The 24,691-nt window shown below is 38.1% G+C and overlaps 1 protein-coding gene across 2 annotated transcripts in view; it reads right to left on the bottom strand.

Moving 5' to 3' along the window:
- Positions 1–24,691, bottom strand: part of ATP9A (ATPase phospholipid transporting 9A) — a 95,714-nt gene that overhangs the window by 31,091 nt on the left and 39,932 nt on the right. The window contains exons 9-18 of one of the 2 annotated variants that reach the window (XM_034433019.3): positions 24,083–24,158; positions 21,701–21,777; positions 20,014–20,174; positions 17,485–17,627; positions 16,919–17,031; positions 13,156–13,368; positions 8,892–9,053; positions 3,909–4,001; positions 2,721–2,804; positions 285–455 (exon numbers count right to left, since the gene is read on the bottom strand). In XM_034433019.3, coding sequence (XP_034288910.1) covers positions 285–455; positions 2,721–2,804; positions 3,909–4,001; positions 8,892–9,053; positions 13,156–13,368; positions 16,919–17,031; positions 17,485–17,627; positions 20,014–20,174; positions 21,701–21,777; positions 24,083–24,158 — 1,293 coding nt within the window. The remainder of the gene's footprint in view (positions 1–284; positions 456–2,720; positions 2,805–3,908; positions 4,002–8,891; positions 9,054–13,155; positions 13,369–16,918; positions 17,032–17,484; positions 17,628–20,013; positions 20,175–21,700; positions 21,778–24,082; positions 24,159–24,691) is intronic. The other variant, XM_034433018.3, reaches the window with a different exon arrangement.

Raw genomic sequence — 24,691 nt, 5'->3', positions numbered from 1 at the left:
TTTGGTGGGAAGGTAACAGTGTTCCGTGCGCCTTTGGCAGCCACATGACCACGGAGATGTCTTTGGACAGTGTTGGCTCTTCAGCTTAGAAACGGAGATGAGCATCGCCCCCTAGAGCCGGGAACGACTAGCATGCATGTGCAGGGGTACCTTTACCTTTTAATGATGTGGAAATAATCCATTTCTGCTCATTATAATTCTGTCATGTTTATTCAGCCATAGACTAGTACACTGCGGGGGGAAAACAGTAAATCTTACACTTTTGATTTCTGAATCAATCATACCTTAATGCCAGCATTTTTCAGAGTTTCCAAAGTTGGCCTGACATCCACCTGTAGCTGATCTTCTACTCCAGTCAGGCACAGAAGCTCCATCTCCATCTCCAGACTCTCAATCACTGTGGCTACCTTCAGGGAGCGATCGTGGACACTTAATTTTGCTTGGACGTAGCGGGCCTAAGGAAGATCACGAGAGACACATCCCTTTACTACTTGCTCATTCACTAAGTGCTTAGCTCATATTAGAACAAAGTACCATGGATGAGGAAAAGCAGGGACAATTTCCCAAGAGCCAGCAGCAATGCCCCCACCTCTATTTTAAAAGCAGCCAGATCGTGCTTTTCAGTTTTGGCAGCAAAAAGCTAAAATTCAGCAGCATAATTTTTGGTTTCCTTTTTTAACCCTCAAGACAAAAATCAGGTGCATTAAGCCTTTTCAGGGTTTTAGGAGCTATCTTCTTGTCTTTCTTCACGTGCACAACAAAACTAAACAAAACTAAAAGCATGCATACAGACACATAAAAATTTTGGATCAACCATTCCTTCCCACAATGTCACTGTATCACCATGATGCCCCCTGGTGGCTCAGAGAAGATTAAATAAAACGCAGCTCCAGCAGGGGAAAAAGTATCCCTCTCATTTAAAAAACTGGGCAATTACTATTTTTTTTAAAAAAAAAACTAGGTGTGGAAGCAAATATATTCCTTCACTTGCAATTGCCAGCATGTTTATAGGGTAGGGAAGAGGAGGAAAAGAGCAGGAAACATATGGGTTGGGTAGCCTCTCCCTCTCTCTCTCTCTCTGTCTCTCTCTCTCTCTCTCTCTCTCTCTCTCTCTCTGTGTGTGTGTGTCTATATATTCCACTCCCTCCTAAAGCCAGATGGGAAGAGACTGGCCCACATTTCAAGAATCTTTATCTGTGAGAAGAACATGGGAGAATGGTGAGTCAACTGGCTGGCATCCACAAGTTTGATGTGGCCCTTGAGCTGCCAGCTGGCTGCCATTGATACATTAGGAGCACATCCAGAGCAGCCCTCATGTCATAAGTCATTTTTATTTTAGCCTTTGTCCTTCAACATCCTGGAATAAATTATATAGCATCATCAAGGGTGGTGGAGCAGAAGACAATGCAAGATATTCTTCCCCAACAGGTGCCCTCCATGCTGTGCAGCCACACATACTCTGACTGTGCTAGCTAGAATTGGTTGAAATTATATGGATTCCTTTCTCCTTGTCATGCAAGGTAGAATAGAATAAAGTAGAATCGAATCGAATCAAATCAAATTGAATAGAATCGGTTTATTGGCCAAGTATGATTGGACACACAAGGAATTTGTCTCCAGTGTATAAGCTCTCAGTGTACATACAGTATACATACAATAAAGTAATGTAATAATAAGATATCTAGAGGAAAAGGTAGTAGAAAAAATGAGAAGGATAATATTAATACAGCCATTCTACATGAGTAAATACCCTTAAATCTTCTTATGAAGATTTATTCGTGCCTTCTGTTTGCCCTATATCCTTCTTTGATATAAGTGTTATAAAGTATTTTGCACTACTCACTTAACCAGACCAGTTAAAGATCTAGGGACTGCATTTGCACAGCATGCCTAGATAGACTATTAACTTTGGTTAGGTGTTTTAATGGTTTAGTAAGTGTGTGGTGCAAATCCAACCGACTAGATTAGTTTATTCATGCTTTGTGTACCTATAATATCGGTTAACGTAAAAACCAAGTTAAGCATATTGTGTCAATATAAGCCATCTTAGTTATTCTACACTTGATGCCTTCCATGTGGATAGATTTTCTCCCAGAATTCTTGGCAATGGCTATATAGATAGAGGAATTATGGAAGATAAAGTTCTGTTCTGGAGGGCATCTAATATAGAAAAGACTACTCACAAGAGTTAAGATATAGAAATATAGAAAAGACTACTCACAAGAGGTAAGAAACAGTTCGTGAGGTTGGAATTGTAAAACAGCCACATCCAGAGGTGGGCTGCTGCCAGTTCAGACTGGTTTGGGAGAACTGGTAGTTGCAATCCCTGTCCCAGCACTATCCCGTCCTATATTGCCATGTTTTTGAAGCCACGTACATGGTCGGAAGGCGCGCTCGCACATTTTCGGTACTGGGTGAACCGGTTGTTACAACCGGCATCAGCCCACCACTGGCCACATCCAATGAAAATGATAAGATACAAGTGGTATATATTTTATACAGCCAACTCACTCATCCATTTTCCAAAATGTTCTAAAGGTAACCCTTCCAGTCTGGAAGTTGCCAATGCATGATGGACTGTGGCCAATTCCATCTTTCCCAAGAAAAGGAAACAGCAAGCATAGTAGTTTACGGTTTAACCTATTTAGGCACTGCCCTGCTTATTCCAGACATAAATGGGATATTCATTTTGAGCTCTATTTCATATTTAATTTGCTTACCTCAAAATCTTGATATTGCTCCTCAGACAGGGATTTCTTTGCTACTACAAGAACCCTTAATCCTTCTCTTGCCATGTTACCACACTATAAAGGAATACAGACATATTCTTATAAGCTAATCTGACATTGGAAATAAATATTAGCATAATAATTGTCCCTGTTTTTTTTTTCAGAGAGCATAATTTAAAAATTCCAAAATTATGGAATTGCATCATAATAGTAATACTATAGTTTTAATAAAACCATAAGTAATAAAATTGAAACTGTAGTTTTAAAAGTCATCTACAAAATAATGGTTACAGTTTTATATCAAAGGCTAGCAATCTTTTCAACCCAAAAATCTTGCAAGACTTTGACTATTTTACCTTAAAATGTTATTTGATTTTTGGTGAGAATGCTAAACTAAGGTGAAATCTCAAATAAAATCTGGATTTTTTAAAAAATGTAAAAACTTGGTTGAGCTTGCTAGAACCTCCTGTGATCTAGCAACCTTCTAAAATTTTAGCAAAAATATAATTAAATTCCAGATTAATTTTGGAGAAAAATCACACTATTACCAGATGCATGGATACCCACGTGTTTTACATAGTGTTTCAAGTCTTAGGTTTCTCCCATGCAGGACAATGTAAAATATTTTTCCTCATTTTTTTCTGGGACAGCTAAATGATGGAGATTTCCAAAAATTTTAGATTTTGCATGGAATTACTATTGCATAGGTAAATTGCAAAGACCATTCTAATAAAGATGGTCTACATAAGCAAGTTGCATGAAATATATCTGCAGATTCAAGATGTGTATATACACCTCACCATTATGCACACACGTTGCCCTACTTTTACTTTTCTTTACCATATCTATAAGTAGAACATACATCCCTCCTCTCCTCTCTCCTCTCCTCTCCTCTCCTCTCCTCTCCTCTCCTCTCTCTCCTCTCCTCTCCTCTTCTGTTTGCAGATGGTCTTTTCTTGCCTTCAAATGATTTGGTTACTACTCCCACTACCCCACAGTGGCCAGCCAGGCTAACAATGGAAGTTGTAGTACAACAGATAGCTGCCAGGTTAGGAAAGGCTGAGTTATATCATCAGGAGCATTCAAAGCATTTTCTGAATTCAATTTCATACTTCTAATGAGAATTTCATACTTGCAAATGTAAAAAAAAGTCACAGCATTGAGAATGCTGTTCTGTACCTCTTCCTCTAGCCAGTCATTGTACTGAACAATGCCTGCCATAACCACATCCGCCCCTTTCATGTAGAATGTTATTTCTCCTGTAGATTCATCCTGAAAGAGATAGAAAACAGGGAAGAGAAATAAATGAAATGACAAAAGGGGGAAAAAAAATCTCAGGCGCCCTGTTTTAATACAGATACTAAAGATACAGAAATCTATTCATAAAATATGCAATACATCAATTTAATGTCATTGTGTGTTATTCTAGAAATGCTTAACTTGAAGAACCATAAATCAGCAAAAGAAAATTGCTGTCTCCAAAGAATATAAGGTAGTGCAGTTCAGAAGAAGAAAAAATGGAAGAAAGGAAAAGTTTTATGTCATTTAAAAAACAATGTGGAATCTTAGCAAGCAAAAGTTAGCTTTCTATTATGAATTGCTATCTTCTTCCCTCCCCAATTTGCACAGTGTGTAGGAGTCAGTTTGATAGAGGGAGTCTCTTTTATAAAAAAGACTATCGTACCATCATTTTATTTTTAAAAAGAGGGAACATTGGGGAAAGGTTCTTATCCTTTCCTACCCACAAAGCATATAATGGTCCTTCTTTTGATCAGATCATCATTCTCATGCAATTAATTTTTAAAAAATAGATGTGCATATGTCATTTATGTATTACTTGTTTGTTTCTTAATATCTACATCTATTTGGTCTGGGTATTATCAGTTTCTAAGATACATTTAGCCTGAAAAACAGTTAATTAAATTGCAACTTTCTTCCATTATTTCCAAGTCTGTCATATAGAAGATGAAATAAATTTTCTGTTTCTCCAAAGAGTATGTCCTATAGTAACAGGTTAAGATTACAGGATATAAGATTTGTTCTAAATGCTTGAATTTTCTGAAGAGATAATTTTGGAAGTAGAAAAACTTTTATTGAAGATTATTGAAGATTAGCAGTTGTGTGACCACTTATGAAGAATGGTATAACTATGAACTTCTAATATCATTGGGGCGTGGACTAAATAGCCTTTGAACTCCTTACTAATTCAGTGTGTCTAAGAGCTAACACTAACAATCAAACAAAGTAATACATCTGTGTACGTCCACTAATAATTTATACTTGAAGCAAGTGCTCCAATGACTGAATGCTCCACCATAAAACAAATTCCAAACTCTCCACGTATATTAGCATATCAAGGAAATCAATTCTACCCTAGCCTTTTGCTTGACCTGTAAATTTTCTATGCGTTTGAACAAAATAAACAGAATTTGATGATGTAAGTTCTATCAAGAAGGGAGAATGGGTTGATGTTCTATCTAATGACAGGTGTTACTGGCTGAAGTCCCAGGCTGAGGTCAGGTTCCCACTGTTTTGCATGGAAAAAGGTCACTGCTATTTCCTCATTCCAGCCATTCTCTTGCAAAGGATAAAACATTACACTAATTCACATTTAGGGTTAAAATACACACATGTACATTATCTTCCCCTCCCCCCCAAAAAAAAATCCATTTGAAATTGGTGAGTATTAAATCACAGGATTAAGGCTGTAATCCTATACTCACCTAACTGGAATTAACTACACCGAATCCAAAGGGAATGTTGAGAGAGAGAAATTTATTAGTTGGTCTATAAATAAGAAATATGTATACTGTTCAGATTCTGTAGACTCCGCTTTTGAGCAGAAGTTCTACAGCTGGGCCGATCTTGTTTTCTTTCTCCCTCCCAAATGATTTTCAGCCACGAACACATTTTTCTTCTAAAATCTTTGGGATTCCCCCAGAGCCATTGTGGAGCAGTGATTAAGACGTTAGATAAGAACTGAAGACTCATTTCAAATCCATCCTTATCCATGGAAGCTGACTGTCAGTCAGCCAGATGAAAAAACAAACCCAGTTGAAGTTAATAGAAAAGACTTGATGCAAATCCAGGAAGATTATAGTATCTCAATAACATAAACAGAGTGAAAAGAGGATAACCAGCCAAAAAAAAAAAGTTCTGGAAACCTCTAAAAGGCTATAGAAACTAGAATGGGACAAAGTGCCAGAAATCTCATTTTTACAACCTCTGCTCACAATTAACTAATATTGTAATAACAGTTCCATAATTTTGAGAAAACGCAGGAGGTACCTAGTGTACGTTTTCAGGCTTAATCAAAAAAAAAAAAAATCTCTTCCTGACAAAACCAAGGAGGGAAAAAAAGAGAAAATTCTGGTCACTTTGCATTATTGCCCTTCCCATTATTCCCCCCAAATGGTAGATGCAGTCCCTAGATTCTCTTTGTTTGTTGGAAAGAAAAGAAATTAAATTTGGTGTTGAGACTTGGGCTTGTAGACATGCCTTCTGTAGAGATGGGAATGGCTGACCTCTCAACAGTATGTGATTTAACACTAAGACCAAATACAAAATTTCTCTCCTCCATTGATACTGTAGAGTACACCTGCTGAAGAACGCAAAAGATTTCTTTCATCAGATGAAGAAAGAGTTAAGTGGACTTCTCTCCCTTCTCCTCTGTTTTTTTTAATTTTTAAAAACATTTATATAAGCTTGATCAACAATCTTCTTTAGCACTGTAATATCTTGAGGCTGGAAATCAACACAAAGATAAACACCATAACCTTATTTATACCAGTGGCTTTTACATATGGCAGTGGCACATTATTTGTCATCTTTGACAAAAGGACATATGACAATGGAGTCATCTGTCAATGCAAACTTCCAATTTCAAATCCAAGGGTGCCAGGAAAAAAAAAAACACATTAAAATATTTCCAACACAAATTAAGATCAATGTTTGTGCATTACACGTTTAAACTGTTGAGATATGTTTTAATAACTTTTTGATAGGAAACTAACAAGAAAGTCCACTTCCTGCAGCGCAGAACTAGTTTTAAGAGCGTTTAGATCTTTTGTCCAATATAAATATCATATCAACTATCTCCTTGCATTAGTCATTTCCTCTCACCAAGTTCAGTAGGAGGTTAGCACATTCCCATGATATGGCACGATTACAAGTATAAATCTGCAGAAAGATTTGCCAGTTGTATTGTTTCTCAACCACATCTTTTTCCACCATAGTCTGATTTTGGGCCAAGGTTCAAAGGCCTTTCCCTCCCTCCCCCAACTCCCACTTGACACATGACAATAGCAGTTTCTGAGTTGCAAAAAAAAAACCAAAAAAAAAAATTATTCTCCATTCCAACTGCTCAGAAGAAGAGAGACTGGAAAGTTTTTGTGGTTGAACAAACAGCTACCTCCCTACCAATAAGAGGCAGCAACTGTCTTATTTTGCCCAGCTTGTTGGCTATAACAGGATCCCTGGAATCAGATACTATGAAAGCAGACAAATCTTTAACAGCCTCCTCTTAAGAAGAAGACGCTACAAAACTCAGAGAGAGGGAGATTGCTAATTGTTTTACCATTTGCAAGGCAGCTATTTCTAGAGAATCTAGAAAAGGTATTTGGCCTTTTTTTTTTAACTCGGCCACAAAGATTATAAGTAAAACAAACATGATCCAACATCTTATTACTAACAGTGCTTTTGTATTTGAGATTGCCCATCTTTTCCTCTTTCTATTTCTCTATATCACATATCAACATGTTATCTCTCAGTATTTTCATCCTCTTAAAACAAAAAACAGTCCCAATTGATGCATGCATATGTAGGAAATAGAGGGGATGCGGTGGCTTAGTGGCTAAGACGCTGAGCTGATTGAAAGGTCGGCAGTTCAGAGGTTCGAATCCCTAGTGCTGTGTAATGGGGTGAGATCCCATTACTTGACCCAGCTTCTGCCAACCTAGCAGTTTGAAAGCAAGTAAAAAAGGCAAGTAGGAAAATAGGGATCACTTTGGTGGAAGGTAACAGCGTTCTATGCACCTTTGGCATTTAGTCATGCCTGCCACATGACCACGGAAACGTCTTCGGACAGTGCTGGCTCATTGGCTTTGAAACGGAGATAAGTACCGCCTCCTAGAGTCAGGAACAACTAGCACATATGTGCGAGGGGAACCTTTACCTTGTACTATGTAGGAAATACATCGCAGTTATGAATTGAATAACAGGAGGTAGGAAGTGTAGGAAAATGAAGATTCAGAAATATCAGCTTCTCTGAACCTTCTCTATAAACTGAGAGTTTTCTTATGGCAGAAAAAAAATCAATAAGCATTTTCCCCACTGCTAGAAGACACAATAAGAATTAACTTGGAAAGAAATATAATCAAATTCAAAAGGATGGAGTTAGAAGGTAGTTCAGATTCTTCCAATGGGTCTCTAGAAAATTTGCAGTACTTTTGGAGATAAATTTTTGACTCCTAATTGATTATCAAGAACAGTAGTTTTAACCTGAGGAAAAGAAAGCAGCTTGGAAAAATAGGCAGATTTTTTTTGGGGGGGGTATGAGCTCCATTCTGTTCAAAACATTTTAGTATTAAGATTCCAGAGGAGTCTTATAGCAATCATTCCCAGCCATTATCTTTATGCAGATCACAATTCCATCAACAGTTTGTGAAGGGCACTATATAAACCAGGGATTAGGAAAAGAATGTCTCTATATATTATGGCACGTGTAACACACATGTCCATATGTTAATCCTATTTTTTTTTTTTAAAAAAAAGAGAGATGTGAATCATTTACAGGTAATTACATATTTTGCACCAGTCTCTGCTTTATAAAATATCCTAATAAAGAAATAATAACAACAATACATCTGGAGCAGCACTTGAATACCACTGGCGTTGACAAAATCTCCATCAGTCAATTGCAAAAGACAGCTTTACTTGGAACAGCTTACATCCTGTGACAATATCATTAATATAATTAAGCAGCAACATCTGCCTATCCCAGACCCTTGGGAAGGACTTGATAGGTGGTTAAAAATGCCAAAACCAGTCTAAACATTTAGCTGACTGTATAACCACCTACCCACAATAAATTGGTTCCTAAAACCCTGAAATCTCACCCCAATTTACAGAGAATGCTTCTCCCCGTGTGCTTATTCATCTTACCCGAACAATGATCCCCATTCGTTTACTTTCGTACGTGAAGGGGAAAATCTGCAGGATGGTATAGTTTAGAATGTGGCCACCAGGAGTCCTCAGCTGCACAGAAGCCTGGTCTCTTCCAACCAGTGTCAAGCCAACACTTTCTGTCCATTGCACCAGGGCCACCTAAGCACAAGAGAAGTCACAGGTCAGATAGACTGCTGAGCTAGTGGGTTCAGAGGTCAAGCGAATGCAACAGGAGGGAGGAGGGAAAAAGGCAAAGTGAAGAAGAAAGTGATTCGATTATTAACTGTACCATTTCCTCTCTTGGATTCCTCAGCCTTTGCCGTGGTTAGAAGTGACTTTCTAATTTGATAACACCTGGGACTAGCAGATGTGGTTTATATGGTTAGGGTTGGGAATATGACAGCAATTGAGAGAATGACGTATCCAGGAGCCTGAGGTTCCCAATCTTGCTCTCCTTTCATCCCATCCCTCTAGAACAGTGTTTCTCAATCTTGGCACTTCAAGATGTGTGAAGCCAAGCATGCTGACTGGGGAATTCTGGGAGTTGAAGTCCACGTATCTTGAAGTGACCAAGGTTGAGAAATACTGCTCGAGAATCTCAAAGGTAAATGACTGAGCAACTTCAGCACCCTGAAATGTACACTGAAACAAGAATAAATAAAGAATAAATAATGAATTAGCTTTTGTCCCAATGCTTTCCATTAGCTACATACAGTACAATCCTTGGAAAGTTAAATAATTTTTCTCTGGATAAATTTTAAAAAGTTCTTAACAACATTGTGGGGTTTGTTTTTTTTTTTGGTTGCCAACCTTTTTTTAAAAAAAATATTTTTTCCCCCATGATGAAGAAAGGAAAAGGAAAATACTCTGCCTTAACGTCAACCATGTTGCTAGGACAGGGGAAAATATAGAAAATACTGAGAAAATAACAATTTATGAATACAATGATTAATGAGTGTGAGGATCAATTTATCTTTCATTGTGAGTTCCAATGAATTACTCTGAAACTAACACGCCCAAATATTTCCTCTGCATCTCTTTGCCCAAATATTATCTAATAAGATATGGAATAGGAGATTAATTTCAGGCTATACTCCCATCAATGAACCTTCCTAGGCTGCAGCCATTATTAGCGTCCCATATAGCATGGGTGTCAAACTCACCATGCCACGTTGCCTTCACATGTTTTGCGATGTTTTCCCATGTGCAGAGCCTGCATGTGACGCATCTGGCCCACAGGCTGCCAGTTTGACATCCCTGTCATATAGCAAGCTTTTCTTGCGTCTTGTGCTTTAGCAATGTTATTTGACATACAGTCCTTAACTTACAACCATTCATTTAGTGACCATTTGAAGTTACAAGGCACTGAAAAAAAAAGTGACTTATGATTGTTTTTCACACTTAAGGCTGTTGCAACATCCCATGGTCACATGATAAAAATACAGACACTTGGCGAATGGCATGCATTTATGGCAGTTGTGGTGTCCTGATATCATGTGATCACCTTTAGCGACCTTCAGACAAGCAAAGTCAATGGAGAAGCCAGATTCGCTGACTGGGGAATTCTGGGAGTTGAAGTCCACGTATCTTGAAGTGACCAAGGTTGAGAAATACTGCTCGAGAATCTCAAAGGTAAATGACTGAGCAACAACCATGTTACTAACTTAACTGCTGTGATTCACTTAACAACTGTAGCAAGAAAGATTGAAAAATGGGGCAAAATTTATTTAACAACTGTCTGGCTTAGCAATGGAAAATTTGGGCTCAATTCTGGTAGTCAGTTGAGGACTACCTCTATGTAAATTGCACAAAGGAGCTGCAACCAAAAAAATGCAGCATGGATTGCTTCTTCCTCAGGGAAGCCAGTTTTCAAGACGCTCAATAATTTCTCATTAATTTCTACTCTTTTTTTCTTCCCCTCTCACATGTTTTAGTCAGCATTTTTCCACTAATGAGAGCAAACTTCTCATTGAGGTGAACTGGGGGTGGGGAATGTCTCACCTTTTAAGAAATTGGCACATTTAAAAATTTCCCTTGATGGTATCTGTCTTTTCTGTCAATCGTATTGCTTTGGCTACCTATCTTTATTCAAAATATGAGTTTGCTGTGAGTACGTGACAGTCATCATGAAAGGGTGCTGCTGGGTGAGGAGGAACTTAATAAAATCATTATTTGAGGAAGATGAGATTAAGCTTCTCGATTAGAGGACTTTTATGCAGGGATTTCTACCACATGCAAGAAAAAGTGGTAAGCCAAAAATCCAATCCTTGAGGTCAAATGGTTTGGGTTGACCAATCTCTCTCCTCCTTTGCCCTCAAACTGAAAAGAAGAAGGCACAGCTGGTATGCGGTTTAATGTGACTATGTGATAGTTACATATGTTATTCCAGGCATTAAGTGACGTGTTGTTAAAATGCTATTCTTAGCTGATGGATTAGTGAATCTAGATCTAATAAAAGGGAAAGGCACGTGGCTTTTAGGAACGGGGTAGCCGATTAACAATCTGGCATTGGTCTATGTAAGCCACAGCCTGCATTAAACCGAAAACTGCCTCTCTGTAGGGGCTTGCTTGCTTGCTTAGCTCTCACTTCATCTGTGCACCTGTAAACACTTCTCTTAAAAATGCAAAAGATCTCCAATGATCCTTCTATAAAGGAAATTCCTAGGATTACCGCAGGGTAATTCTGGTGATTACCACAGCATAAGATGGCAGTGGAGCAGTGATATGTTTTTGGGCTGAACGGCCATGGTTTAGTTTGATTTAGTTCTGACGTTTTACCCGATGTTGTGGCCGGCATCTTCAGAAGCACATAGAGAGGTACACCACAAGGCAACACACTCCGTCTCTGAAGACGCCAACCACAGCGTCTGATGAAACATCAGAACAAAAGCAAACTAGATCATGGCTGTTCATCCCAAAAGCTCATTGCTACTTTGATGCCAGCCATGAAATTCTATATCAATATGTAAGACAATAGTCTTGCTATAGCCCTCTAATTATTGGCTAGCATTCCTGTAACTTTCTAGCAATTGAACACTCCTTGCTCATGAACTCATCTGAATTTATTGGCCAACAAGGCTCTTGATTAATGCCACTTCAGACCTATGGAGATATATAAAGAGACCCTTCTTATTTTTTACTCAAAGTCTCATTTTGATGGCAGGATCCTTGTGAACAGCTGCTTGTAATGTAGTTGATAGACACATTTTTTTCACATTCTGGGAAGTGGTGAGGTGTTTTGCGGGGGGTTAAAGGCCACTTGGTCATGTCTTCTCCTGGGCAAGTTATCTGATCAGATTCTACCTCTTACTTAATTTCCCCTCGGTTACTGTAAGGCCTCAATCAGACAGAATGACGGAGCCCCAGAGGCTGTAACTGATCTCTCTATAAAGATGCTTTCAGGAGCTTTGGCCCAGGAATGCACACCGGAAACAAATGTAGGAAACCCAGCTTTGTGTTTCAGGAAATGAATGCTGTGCCAACTGGTAGAAATTATCCTTTTTCTTCAGAAAAAGGGGGGTTAGGGAGATGGACCTTCAAGGTTTTGTTCGAATTTCAACATTAACTGCTCTTCCTGACTTAACAATATTTTATTACTATAAAGTTTCAAAGGTAGATTTTTAGAAGTCTGTTAAAGCAACATTTCACTGATTTCCTACAGGGAATGGCTTAGCCATATCAAAATTCAGAAAAGTAACTTTAGCTTTTTTCTTTCTTTAAAAAAAAGAAAGAAGCCAACTTTTTAGGGGTGAAGACAATGGAAGACTTATATTGTCAATATTGTCAAAGAAATTATATTCTTCCAAGACAGGATTTTATCATGAAAGATTTAACTTTTAAAACAAAATAAAATTCTGGTATATTTGCTTGTGAGAGTCAGTTGGAGCAGTGGTTAAGGCATCAGCTTAAAAACCGGGAGACTGTGAGTTCTAGTTCCTCCTTGGACACAAAGCTGGCTGGATGACCTGGGGCCGCTAATTTCTTCTCAGCCCTAGGAAGGCACTTTTGAAAAATCTTACCAAGAAAACTAGACATGATTGAATGGAAATAAAAGAAAATTGTATGATTTGAGAAATCTTATTTATATAAACCAATTACATTGCCATGGATAAATTCCAGGCATTAATGTCATATGAAATTTAACAGCTGTACTTACATTATCCATCAAAATACCATTAACCATATTTGGAAAACAAAAGGGGGGGAAAAAGGCATATTAAGAAATAAAAAGACAATAACATTCTTTTGAGGACCATTTTACCTCATCAGGACTAGCAGCTTGGTACACCCTGCAAGAATCTTCATAATGCTTCTCAGCTTCAGCCTGATCTGTCACACCATTCGATTCGTAGACAGGAGTCACATTGTGGCAGAGCGCAATTGCTTTCACTGCCTCATGGACACGGCTGCTCAGGGTTTTTCGTACTTTGGTAGCCAGGCTGGGTGCTTTTAAAACAGGTGGTTCCTGCGACTGCTAGAAGAGAGGGGAAAAGAGGCTGATTGCAATTAATATCCTGAAATTAATACTCTCCTTATGAGTCTGGCCATTCTGAAGATCAAAACTGATGATAAAAATACATTGTAGGACAGAAAAAGTAATTAATTTATTTGCTTAGCCCACAAAGGCGATTAGAAAGAATTTATCTAGTGTACCATTTCCTCAAAATGTCCTGTTTCTATGGGATAAATGAACATATTGCACAAACAGTTTAAAAGTAAGCAGTTACAAAGTTAGGAGCACTCTTATGTGTTCCCACTGAGGTCAATGAGATTTAAACATACACAAGGTTTCCCCCCCTCATTTTTCAGTCTGTCTTTAAGGCAAAAAGTATTCTAAGGATGGCAACACACTCTATACAAATAAAAAAAAATTAAAGCACACTTAGAAACACAATTAATGGACATTTGGACAATTGTGCATGGTCAGCTACTTCTCAGCATATGGAATAAATTCATTATTCAGTGAAGTTTAACTTCATAGCAGCATTCACTTTCAAAATTAAGTGTTCAAGAGATAAATGGCCCCTTGAAATATTGTGCATCTGGAAGATACTTTTAGCAAGAATAATCTCTCTCTCTCAGCATTGTTGTCTTCATAACCTTAAGACATTTTGACCATAGTAATTGATATGAATATTTGAATACTGAATATTTGGAGTTGGGAGAAGGGGTTTGTGCATTTGGTGACTAGATCATAAATAATCTTATAGAAATGGGTGGCTGAGACAGAACAGTTAGGGATCCATGACTAATCTTACTGTTAATTATATAGTTTATTATATGGGGAATGTCTGGTGAGATAAATTGTCCTCACCAACACCAAAGATCCACCCTGTTGGATAACATTATAATGAAGGAAGCAAAAGAGTTGGCAATGTTATAGCACCACAGTAAATTAACCTCAGGGAGAGGAAGAAAATAAAAACAACATTTATCTCAAATAACTCCTTGTAAAATTACTTGTTACTGTTAATTACTGTTACTGTTATGCTGTGAAGGATAATACAACATGGTAGGAGCTCTCATCAATTGTTCTCCCATCTCAACATTATTCTAAGGAGCAGATCCTATAATTCTTTAGTCTAGATCAACCAAGTATTCCTAAGGACATGCTTCAGCTGGGAATTTGTTATCAATAACACTACTAAGATCATTGTCGTGTCCTACGAATTTCACCAATCAAAATTTAGAGGGGAGGGAAAATGGTTTTCCTTGTTGCTAATTTTACAGAAGTGGGTGTTGGATGCTAATCAATGTACATTGCCAAGACATCTATGTGTCTTGGCCACACCAGACAACTAAGCCTCACTCAGCATGACCAATCAGCCACATGACCAACTGATCATATAAGACCTATAAAAGCAGAAGAGAACTGAAACAAGACTTCACTTCAACTGAAAGTTCTACTGATGATGTTACCTATCCTGGTAACAAAACATTCAGAAACTAAGCAACAAATTCAAAAGAACAAACCACCACCACCATCTATGTAGTTCCTGGTCTATCCATTGTATGCCTCAATTTAGACAATCAACAACATCAAAAGGACAACTGTACAGGAATGTTTTTCATTGATCAAGAGAGGACAGATTACTTTTCATTGGTAGCATTAAGCTCCATAAAAATATAAATTTACAGGAAAGCAAACTTAGCAAAAGATGTTTAATGCATAGGATATGATGTTATAAACATAGAAAAGGAAAAAATAAACCCAAGTGGGCAGATATGAGGGTCGAAAGTTTTAATTTTTATTACTGTTTTCAAAGTCTGCACCAAATCTTCCAGGTAATTTCACAATTACTAAATTATGCTGGTCACAGGGGAATATATAACCATTGAGTTTCCTGTGCTGTTAACCTCTTGTGTCAAGAGGACAAAAGTTTCACTTCCAGGTCAAAGGGCATAGCATGGTACCAATAATTAGAGCAATGAATCAGAACTACAGTTTAAATGAATCATGGCCAGCAAATGCTTCCAATTACCAGAGATTCTAACCTTTCAATTATGTTTAAGCTTGCACTCATTGAGACATCCCTTACCACTGTTAGCTGCTTCTTTCATCTTATTAAATGAAACTATATTAATTAAAGTTGATCTTGGCTACAGGTTGGAGCCAGGAAATAGAACAGTGATCTGCAGATCTACTTTTCCTGCTTCCAGTTAGGTTGTGATGGGGAGAAATTATCTAGGAGGCAGCCTATTTAAGGGTCCCTGATTGTGTATACAGAACCTGGATTAATATCATTTACCCATACGAGGTCATTGTCAGATTATGCTGAGGCCAGTAACCTTTTTCAGGATATTGCATGGCCACTGCCCAGTGGCTGAAATCTCACAAGATCAACACATTTTGTAAACTGTTGGACATCTATTTTTGTTAGTTTAAGTTTGGGGTTTCCAAAGATGTTTTGTGGTATTGCTGCAGGTGTGTCAACCTCTGGGTTGTGCTGAAGGCAGGGTGGGGTGGGCGAGAAGGAGGCAAGACCAGAAGATGTGATCCTGTTCCACCTTTGAAGCAAATTTATTATAGAGTTTGAAGAGCTTTAAAATCTTCACTTTAAAAAAAAACACAAGCTTTTCCTGCCCCGAATTGTACCTCTCCTATTACTCTGATTTGTGGAAAGAAGGTGTATAAAAACAAAGCTAGTGTTAAGTGTTATTTGCTTCCCATCTTCTACATCTATTTAAAAACAGGAGCTAAAATGTCTCTAGCCAGAAAAGATAAATCACTATTTCTGTCTTTATTGGAGAAGCAAATGAATAACATGATTTTTTAAGACATTCAGCTAAAGGTCTGGGTTAATTCCATTATTTCTCTAATATTAAATTTTTGTTATTGCAAGAATCATGCAGCATGGAGAAAATGTGTCCTACTATTAAAGAGTCAGTTTGTCTAGTGCTTAAGGCACCAGGCTAGAAACCAGGAGACTGAGTTCTAGTCCCATCTTGGGCCAGTTCTTATCTCTCAGTCCTTAGAAGGAGTTTGTTTGTTTGTTTGTTCAACTTATATAATGGAAAACCACTTCCAAAAAACTCTGCCAAGAAAACTGAAGGAACTTGTCCAGACAGTTGGCAGGAGTCAAAACTGATTTGAAGGCAAAAGAAAAAAAGAAAAAAAGCCCTGTTATAAGACACTATGCAATCATTACCATTCTAATTTTTTTCCCCCTTCTCAACAGATTTTCTATGGAAATGAAAACTGGAAAAAGTAGTATGGAGAGAAAACCAGGAATAGGTTTTACAAATGAAGGAAATGCTACTCAATTTCAAAACAGTGTGCCATGTAGCACTAAATGCTGTGTTTAACAAAAAGTTTAATTTTTCAGGATTTATTGTAGTATATGCCACAAGCGGGAGATTCATGGCCCTCCGGAGGTTGCTGGATTCTTTGGCTTAGCTGATTTTTCATCTTCCATACAGAAACAGTACGAAAACATCATTTCCTGATGCCAGAATTATGGTTCAGCAACATCTTTTAATTCTATCATTCCTTAACTCTGACATAGCCTCATAATTTTGCTTACCTGTGTATATATGCTAAAGATATGGCTCTGAACTTCATCTATGGAGTCAAACCCATAAGCCATTGTTCCAAGATGGACACGTTTGAAAACCATCTCATTCTGTGTTAGAGTCCCTAGAATAGGAAAATTACATATTATGGCACAGAAAGAGCAAATTAAACACCAAGAAACATTTCTAAGTCTCTAACACCAGAACTGCTTTAACCTAAAGACCATGCATTACCAAGAAAAGCATCCCGAGAGATATCAAAATATTGTTACAGATTGTAATCTTTAAAGTTAAAATAAATCAGAAAATTAATAAATACATTAAAGTATTAGACATTTTTAAAATATTAATTAAGTATAACTAGAATTAAATTTGCTTGTTCTACTTCATCCAGCCACTGCTATTTAAAGAGTAATGCCCAGCATACCATTCAAAACTGAAAGTACTATCAAGTTGTCATGTATCTCATATCCATTTTGTACATTCAGAAAAAGGCACTAAGATCTTTCGCAACACAACAAATAATTGCAACAGAACCTTGATTCTGTGTCCTGCAAAAAATTATATATGAAAATACCTGTCTTATCAGTAAGCAAGTAGGATATTCTGCCTAGTTGCTCTGGGATTGTGCTAGATCGAACTACTGTGCCAGGAATTTTAGAATCCCTCCGGATCATCCAACTGTAGACAATTTTTCCCATGTCAAGATTCACTCGTAAACTACATAAAAGAAAGAGAAGATGAGGAAGAAGCAACAATAGGTTGTTATTAGGAGTTTACTCAAAACATGACTTAAAATTTGGTATGAAGGGTGTTTGAAGAGGTTTGGTCCCTTGCAATTTACCCCAATTTGGTTCCATCTGTATACCGTATTTTTCAGAGTATAAGACGCACCTTTCCCCCCCCAAAAAAGAGGGTGAAAATCTGGGTGCGTCTTATACTCTGAATGTAGCCCCGCCCGGCTTCTCAAACGGAGATTTCAGAGGCTGTAAAAAGCATCAGAAAAGGAGCTTCAGAAAAGAAGCCCCCAAACAGAGCTTCAGAAAAAAAGCCCCCAAACAGAGCTCTGTTTTGGAGGCTTTCAGAGGCAGAGGCTTTTCTGAAACAGAGTTTCAGAGGAAAAAAAAAAAAAAAAGCAAGGCACGGAGCTCACAACCAAGGAACCTGTTGCTAAAATTCACCTCTGGGAACAGCTGATTGGGGGTATTCCCAGAGGCCAATCTACCTGCCAATCAGCTTTTTTCTTATTTTCCTCACCAAAAACTAAGGTGCGTCTTATACTCCAGTGCGTCTTATACTCCGAAAAATACGGTATGTGGGATTGCAACTATCAATGGACAACACCATGATAAAAATTAGATAAGGTCTGAACCAGATGCTACTTTCTTACACGGGATTTATATAAACACATTCTCTCATTTCTGAAGCCACAGAGCAGTGTTCCTCCAAATGACATTTGCAACCCAGTACTTAGGATCGTATCAAATAAAAATCGCTTCAAGGTAACTGGTGGTCTGAAGCAGTTATTTGAACTCTGGCCATTATTAGCAAACAATGTAATAGGGAGTATGTTGTAATCCAGTTCAAAACTCATAGTTAAGCTACGTGATATTTGGGAAATTCATGACCTGGATCTCCAGCTGTTTTCAAACGTAACACCTAATGGGTTTTAACTAAGATTTGTTGGATAAGGCATAGTGTTCTGGTTCACCATTGTACTAAGCTCAAAGTAAACCACATTATCATTGGCATTCACTGTAGGAAACAAGGGAAGGCAAGTGACATCTAGTGATAGCACTATGCAGACTCTTCTGCACGCTGTGACACAAGTACAAAAAGAATGCATCATGACAATTTTTGTAATGGGTATCAAAATGATGAAGAATGGATGACTATGCATATTATGGCTTAGTATGAAGAATGGATCCAGCCTTTTTTTAAGAACAACAGTTCAGCATAGGGAGGAATTTTAGAGTTCCCCACATAGAGAATTGTCACTTGTTTTCTATGTTTAATATTTATACTTCCTATATTTAAAATGCTCTTTATCAATATGACTTACATCAAGCTAAAAATTGTAAATGAATTTCTTAAAAATAAGGAATACTTGTGATGATTCCCCAAACTAGAGCTGGGAAATCAAAGCACGCCAAATGCTAATGAACTCCATCATTTAACCAAGTCAGTCAGTCCAGGCAATGACACTGGTGGAAATGTTAGAGCAATAGAGGATCCCAAGTTCCTTAGCACTGCTCTAAATTTTCACAGCTCTACAGGCCTTTTTCAGGCTGCAAACTATAATTTATATACAGATGAATTATACACATAAATTAGTCAGTTCTTGCAAGCAGTTCTTGCTCGCTTTACTCTAAGTATAGGAAGGTTATTATTCACTTGTTACACACAGATTTGGAAACTGTGATTTATTTAAAGCACCAGATTTGTTTTGCTCCTAATGAGGAATGAAAGACTGATACTTCCTACCCACATGTCCCTAAGAGATTGCATAATCCTAAAACTCATCTAGCCCATTCATGCAGAATTCACAATGGCCTGAAACTGTAAAACCTATCAATAATTACATCATGCAAGAACTTCTAGCATGCTTGCTTTAGCCTTCAAGGAAGCACTTTTCACTTGAAAATAACAAGAGTAGTTACATAAAAAGCAACTAGGCTGATGTTAAGGATATGGAGTAAATCATTTATGGAAGTTTGAGTAAAGCTCAAATGAAGAAGAACCTCAAAAATACAGCTCTATTTTAAAGGAGTACAACAGAGATGGGTTTCAGCAGGTTCTGACCAATTCTGGAGAACCAATAGCAGAAATGTTGAGTAGTTCAGAGAACCGGTAAACACCACCTCTGACTGGCCCCACCCCTATCTATTCTCTGCCTCCCAAGTCCCAGCTGATCGGGAGGAAATGGGGATTTTGCAGTAACCTTCCCCTGGTGTGGGGAGGGAATGGAGATTTTACAGTATCCTTCCCCTGCCACACCCACCAAGCCACGCCCCTCAAGCCATGCCACGCCATCAAGCCACACCCACAGAACCCGTAGTAAAAAATTTTGAATTCCACCACTGGAGTACAACAAATACATTTATACCTGATAGGAATGATATTTGAGAACAGAAGAAGAAATCTGAGGATCTGAAGGTACCAGCGGCCAGCAAAGTGTTGGAGGGAGACCATGACAAGGGAGACCACCACCAAGGCCGCAAAGAGTATCTTGGTTAGACAGTTAACTTCCAAGTCAAAGAGACCAATCTTAAAAAGAGAAAATGATTGTTTGCATTAACAATTATTGCAACTGGAGCAGGTATCAAACTAAAATATGGTCACACACTACTCCAGGTTTTTTTTAAAAAAAGATATAGCACATCTTTCCCTAGTTCAGATTTTTAAAACAGGGCATCAACAGTTGACTTCCAATAAAAAGTAGGAGGGGATCTTGCATTGGCCAGGGATTGAACCCCTAAGGCAGGCCTGTCAAACTTGCAGCCTGCGGGCTGGATATGTCACATGCAGGCCACACCCACCCTGGCTCCGCAAAGGCAAAAAATGTCGCAATATGTCACGATCTGGCCCATGACATGATCAAGTTTGATACCCATGCTCTAAGGTTACTTTAAATTTTAAATGCTCCAATTCTACTCAGAAGGCATCAAACAAGGCAAGATTGATTCAGATGATCAATATTCTTCTAGGTATAGGGATCAGAAGATCAGGTGATCCTATAAATTAGTATTATTGTCTTAATAGTTATTCGTGGCTCCCTTTTTATTTTTGTGGTACATTGTTATTTCTACAGCTATATTGATATTTTTACCTCTGTATATCTGTATATTTATATTTGTAATGAGAGGTCCTTGGTACTTTCTGAGCTGGCTTGTTTTCTTGCAGATGTTTCATTACCATAACTAGGTAACATTATCAGTGATGGTTATATTTGTAACTGTGCTGTACTCAGATTTTTTTTTTTACTTCAAAAAGCTGTCCTCTGACTGTAATAAATATAAACTAAGCTAGCCCCTTCTCCTTGACACTGTTTTCTGTATGCAGACACACAGGTGATATTGATGTGGATGACCAAAGATCTGGTTTCTGTAATTCTCCTGTGGAAACCAGTTGACATGAAGTTACTGTCTGAGAACTCATACTTTACATTGTTCATCTAACATGCTTTATATGCACACCCGAGTGACACATGTCAGACGTGTGACAGATATGATCAGGCATCTAAAATGGACTACACAAGTTTGCATATTTATTGGCAAAGCTAGCTTTATAGACCAAGTAAAAGAGATGAGTGTCAACCCTGCTAAAGGCATCTTTTGCTGCTTCATGGTTGCCACAAGGCATAAGGGGGAAAGGGAGTGGGGAAAATAGATAGCCTGACTTGGCCGTCAAAACAAAAAGTTTTCCTGTGGGAACCAAGGTCATTTCAACAAATGGCTGAGAGAGGAAGAGTGGAGTAACCAAGTGAATGACCAACACCTCCATTAGACAATGTAACTGATGACCTGGGGGAAGGGTGGAACTTTCACTTTTAATTAGGTGAAAACCGCGGGAATTTTCAGAGTTGGTTTTTATCAGCTATGCCAATATGATGTATCCAATAAAGCTGTTCTTTGAGGAATCTACCTGCCTCGGAGTTCTACTTTTCATGGGTGCATTACTCAGAACGCTGACAACAACTTTATGTTGTCAGCAGCTCAGAGTCACCTGTGTGCAAGTAATGTGGTCATATAAATTTAAGGAATAAATAATTAATGAGGAAACATTTCCCTTACCTTACTGCGTGGATTTGAGGTATTCATGACACTGCGTAACTCTTGGCCTGTATAGAGAACAACTCCCACAACTGTTCCTAAAGGATTGAAGCAAAAACACCAGTCCTACACTCTGTTCGTATAAGTTCACATATATATAGTGCACTAGAACAGCCTTCCAGGGAAAGAGCTGGCTTTTTTCTCACTGGAGGTTTGAAATGATGCTGATGGTCACTTATCAGGGATAAGTGCACAGCCCGCCCCCTCCAACCCTGTTTTGGCCAGCAGGGTGCTTCAGGAGGCAGCCACCCCATCTCCCCCTGCTCCCCCGCTCCCCCCACCAGCCCACAGAGGAGAGCTACAATGCTGATCCGGCCCTCAAAGAAATCCAGTTTTTGACATCCCTGCTCTAGATATATTTGGGCTCCACAAAAGTGACACAAAAGTGCCACCAAGGAACCTAGGATGATAATTTGCACTGGTAATCAATTTATTCATGCATTTTAATTAATTTATAAACAGGTCTTAACCAATACAATTTACATGCATAGGTACAATAACTGGAGAATACCAATAGTGTTCAAAAACGAAACAATAAAACATACATTCTGTTGTTAAAATCAGCAGAGCAATCTTTTTTTTTGGGGGGGGGGGAGTAAATAATGATGCTTAGAGGCCAGGACATGAAAAGTGTTAGTGTCAAGAGAAAAGATGTACAGCTAAAACCAAAACTATACAAGATATAATTTTAATTTAAAATATAACTAAGGAGAGGTATCATGATTAATCCCAATACTATAAATTATGGTAAGTTTTCTTTGACATTAAAGATTCAGTGGCATTTTATACTACATAAACCTTTTGGGAGAATTTAAGAATTTTTACTCCAGTAAATTATATGTGTGTGTGTGTGTGTGTGTGTGTGTGTAGTTAATATTTCGGGTTTCTTCCCGTATAATTGTGGATATATCCCTAAAAGGGTAGAAGCGACGTTTTTTAGGGATATATCCACAATTACACGGGAAGAAACCCGAAATATTAACTATACACACATATATACCCGTGAAAACTTACATAGACATATATGTATGTATGTATGTATGTATGTATGTATGTATGTATGTATGTATGTATGTAGGTCTTTGGTTATTCGGGTCTTCTCCCACGTAAAATTGGAAGTGTCTTGGCGATGTTTTGACGAAGTCTCATTCGTCATCTTCAGGCTGGTGTTCTCGGCTTCGTGCCGAGAACGAAGCCAAGAACACCAGCCTGAAGATGACGAATGAGACTTCGTCGAAACGTCGCCAAGACACTTCCAATTTTACGTGGGAGAAGACCCGAATAACCAAAGACCTACATACAAACACCCGCGAAAACCTGAGAAATATATATATATATATATATATATATATATATATATATATATATATATATATATATATATATATATATATATATATATATATATATATATATATATATGCATACACTATAATAATCAAATCCAAAAATCATCTATAGAAGTTAGCATCCCTCAAACTGTTGTATTCAGATCTGTTGAAACGGCAGCTCTCAGGAATCATAGCCAATTGTTAGGCTGGCTGTGAATTTTGCCAGCTGCAAGGACAACACATCAGAGGGTGCCAGGTTTCAGGGAAGCTTCAGCAAAGAATGCAGGCAACACATGGCACAAAAGTTGTCTGATTACGGTAAATCACAGAACAAACAAATCACAGAAACCATCCTGGCATTACCCAACTCATTGTTTTAATCTCATTTCTTCTGAGGATTCTGTCTTTGACATGCCTCTCAGTCAGCTAAGTACCATGAACTTCCCTCCCTGAAAGCGGCACATCCATGCCTTAAGTGCTCAACAAGATGGAAAGCTTATAGAGAAAGAGGTGAGTATATTTAGCCATCTCAGGGGAGTGACAGCGGAATTGTTTCTTGAAATACGCTTCAGAGAAAAGCCTTTGATTTCTTCCAACTATAGCCTGATACATCTGCTCTTGCTTTTATCAGATGTTCTCCTTTGGAGTCGCAAATGGGGAACCCCATTTATTTGTGGATCTTTTATCCCGGCTTCCCTTTAAAAGTCTCCCTGACACCCTTTCTGTAACTGATTTAAAATGTCAATATAGGGAGCAATTAAGTGCTATTCTGGCAGTGGATGCTTTCTCCAAAAGGTTATTTATTGGAATTCCAAAGGTCTTCTCATCTATAAATGTCCAAAGGGGTAATTAGATGTCAACTCAAACCCTTGGTAGTGTTAGCACAAGTGGAAAACTTCATTCCAACCCCTAATTTCCATTGACAAGAGATGATTATTTTCAATTACAAAGAGATTTTTTTAAAAAAAAATTGCTAACATACTCCCTGGGAAATTCACACATCAGGCCTTACCTGAAGCAATTACTGTGCTAGCCCAGAGGGTATTTTCAATACTCAAGCTCTCATTCACAGGAGGGTCACTGTCCTCCTGAAAGAGTCAAGGAAACAAACAAAAATAATAAGCACCTTGTGCATATATTTTTTTTAAAAGGTTCACACACCATTTCTAGAATTTCATAAATGATCAGAGACGTTTAAATCTCTCAACACTGTTGCTTCAATCCTCAGGTGCTGAAAGACCACAGGATTCTTTCCCTGTCACCTCAGGTGTGAAGCCAATGCTGGAGTGTGATGTGTGTCAAGATGTTCAGTAGTGCAGGCTACAAGAAGCAACAGTTGAACTGCAGCTCCCAATAATACAACACCCTGACAGATTATGGTAATGTACGTTCAACAGCCTGCTGGTTACATCATAGATTATCGTTCAAATCTGAAAGGTTCAGGAAATGCTGTGTGGCTGTTCGTAGCTGTTTCTGAGCATTTCATTTTAAATAAATCATGCAACAAAGGAAAACAGTGGTGTTAGCTTGAAGCAGATAGCCTTTTCCAGTTATAAAAGGTAGATTTGCACGATGTAAACCAACAATCTTAACTCCAGGGTCATGTTCACACATTATATTA

Source organism: Pantherophis guttatus, chromosome 3, assembly GCF_059756535.1.
Source record: "Pantherophis guttatus breed Tessera chromosome 3, ASM5975653v1, whole genome shotgun sequence".
NCBI classification, from domain to species: domain Eukaryota; kingdom Metazoa; phylum Chordata; class Lepidosauria; order Squamata; family Colubridae; genus Pantherophis; species Pantherophis guttatus.
The sequence above is the reverse complement of the archived record's forward strand: the minus strand, read 5'-3'. Positions and strand labels throughout refer to the sequence as shown.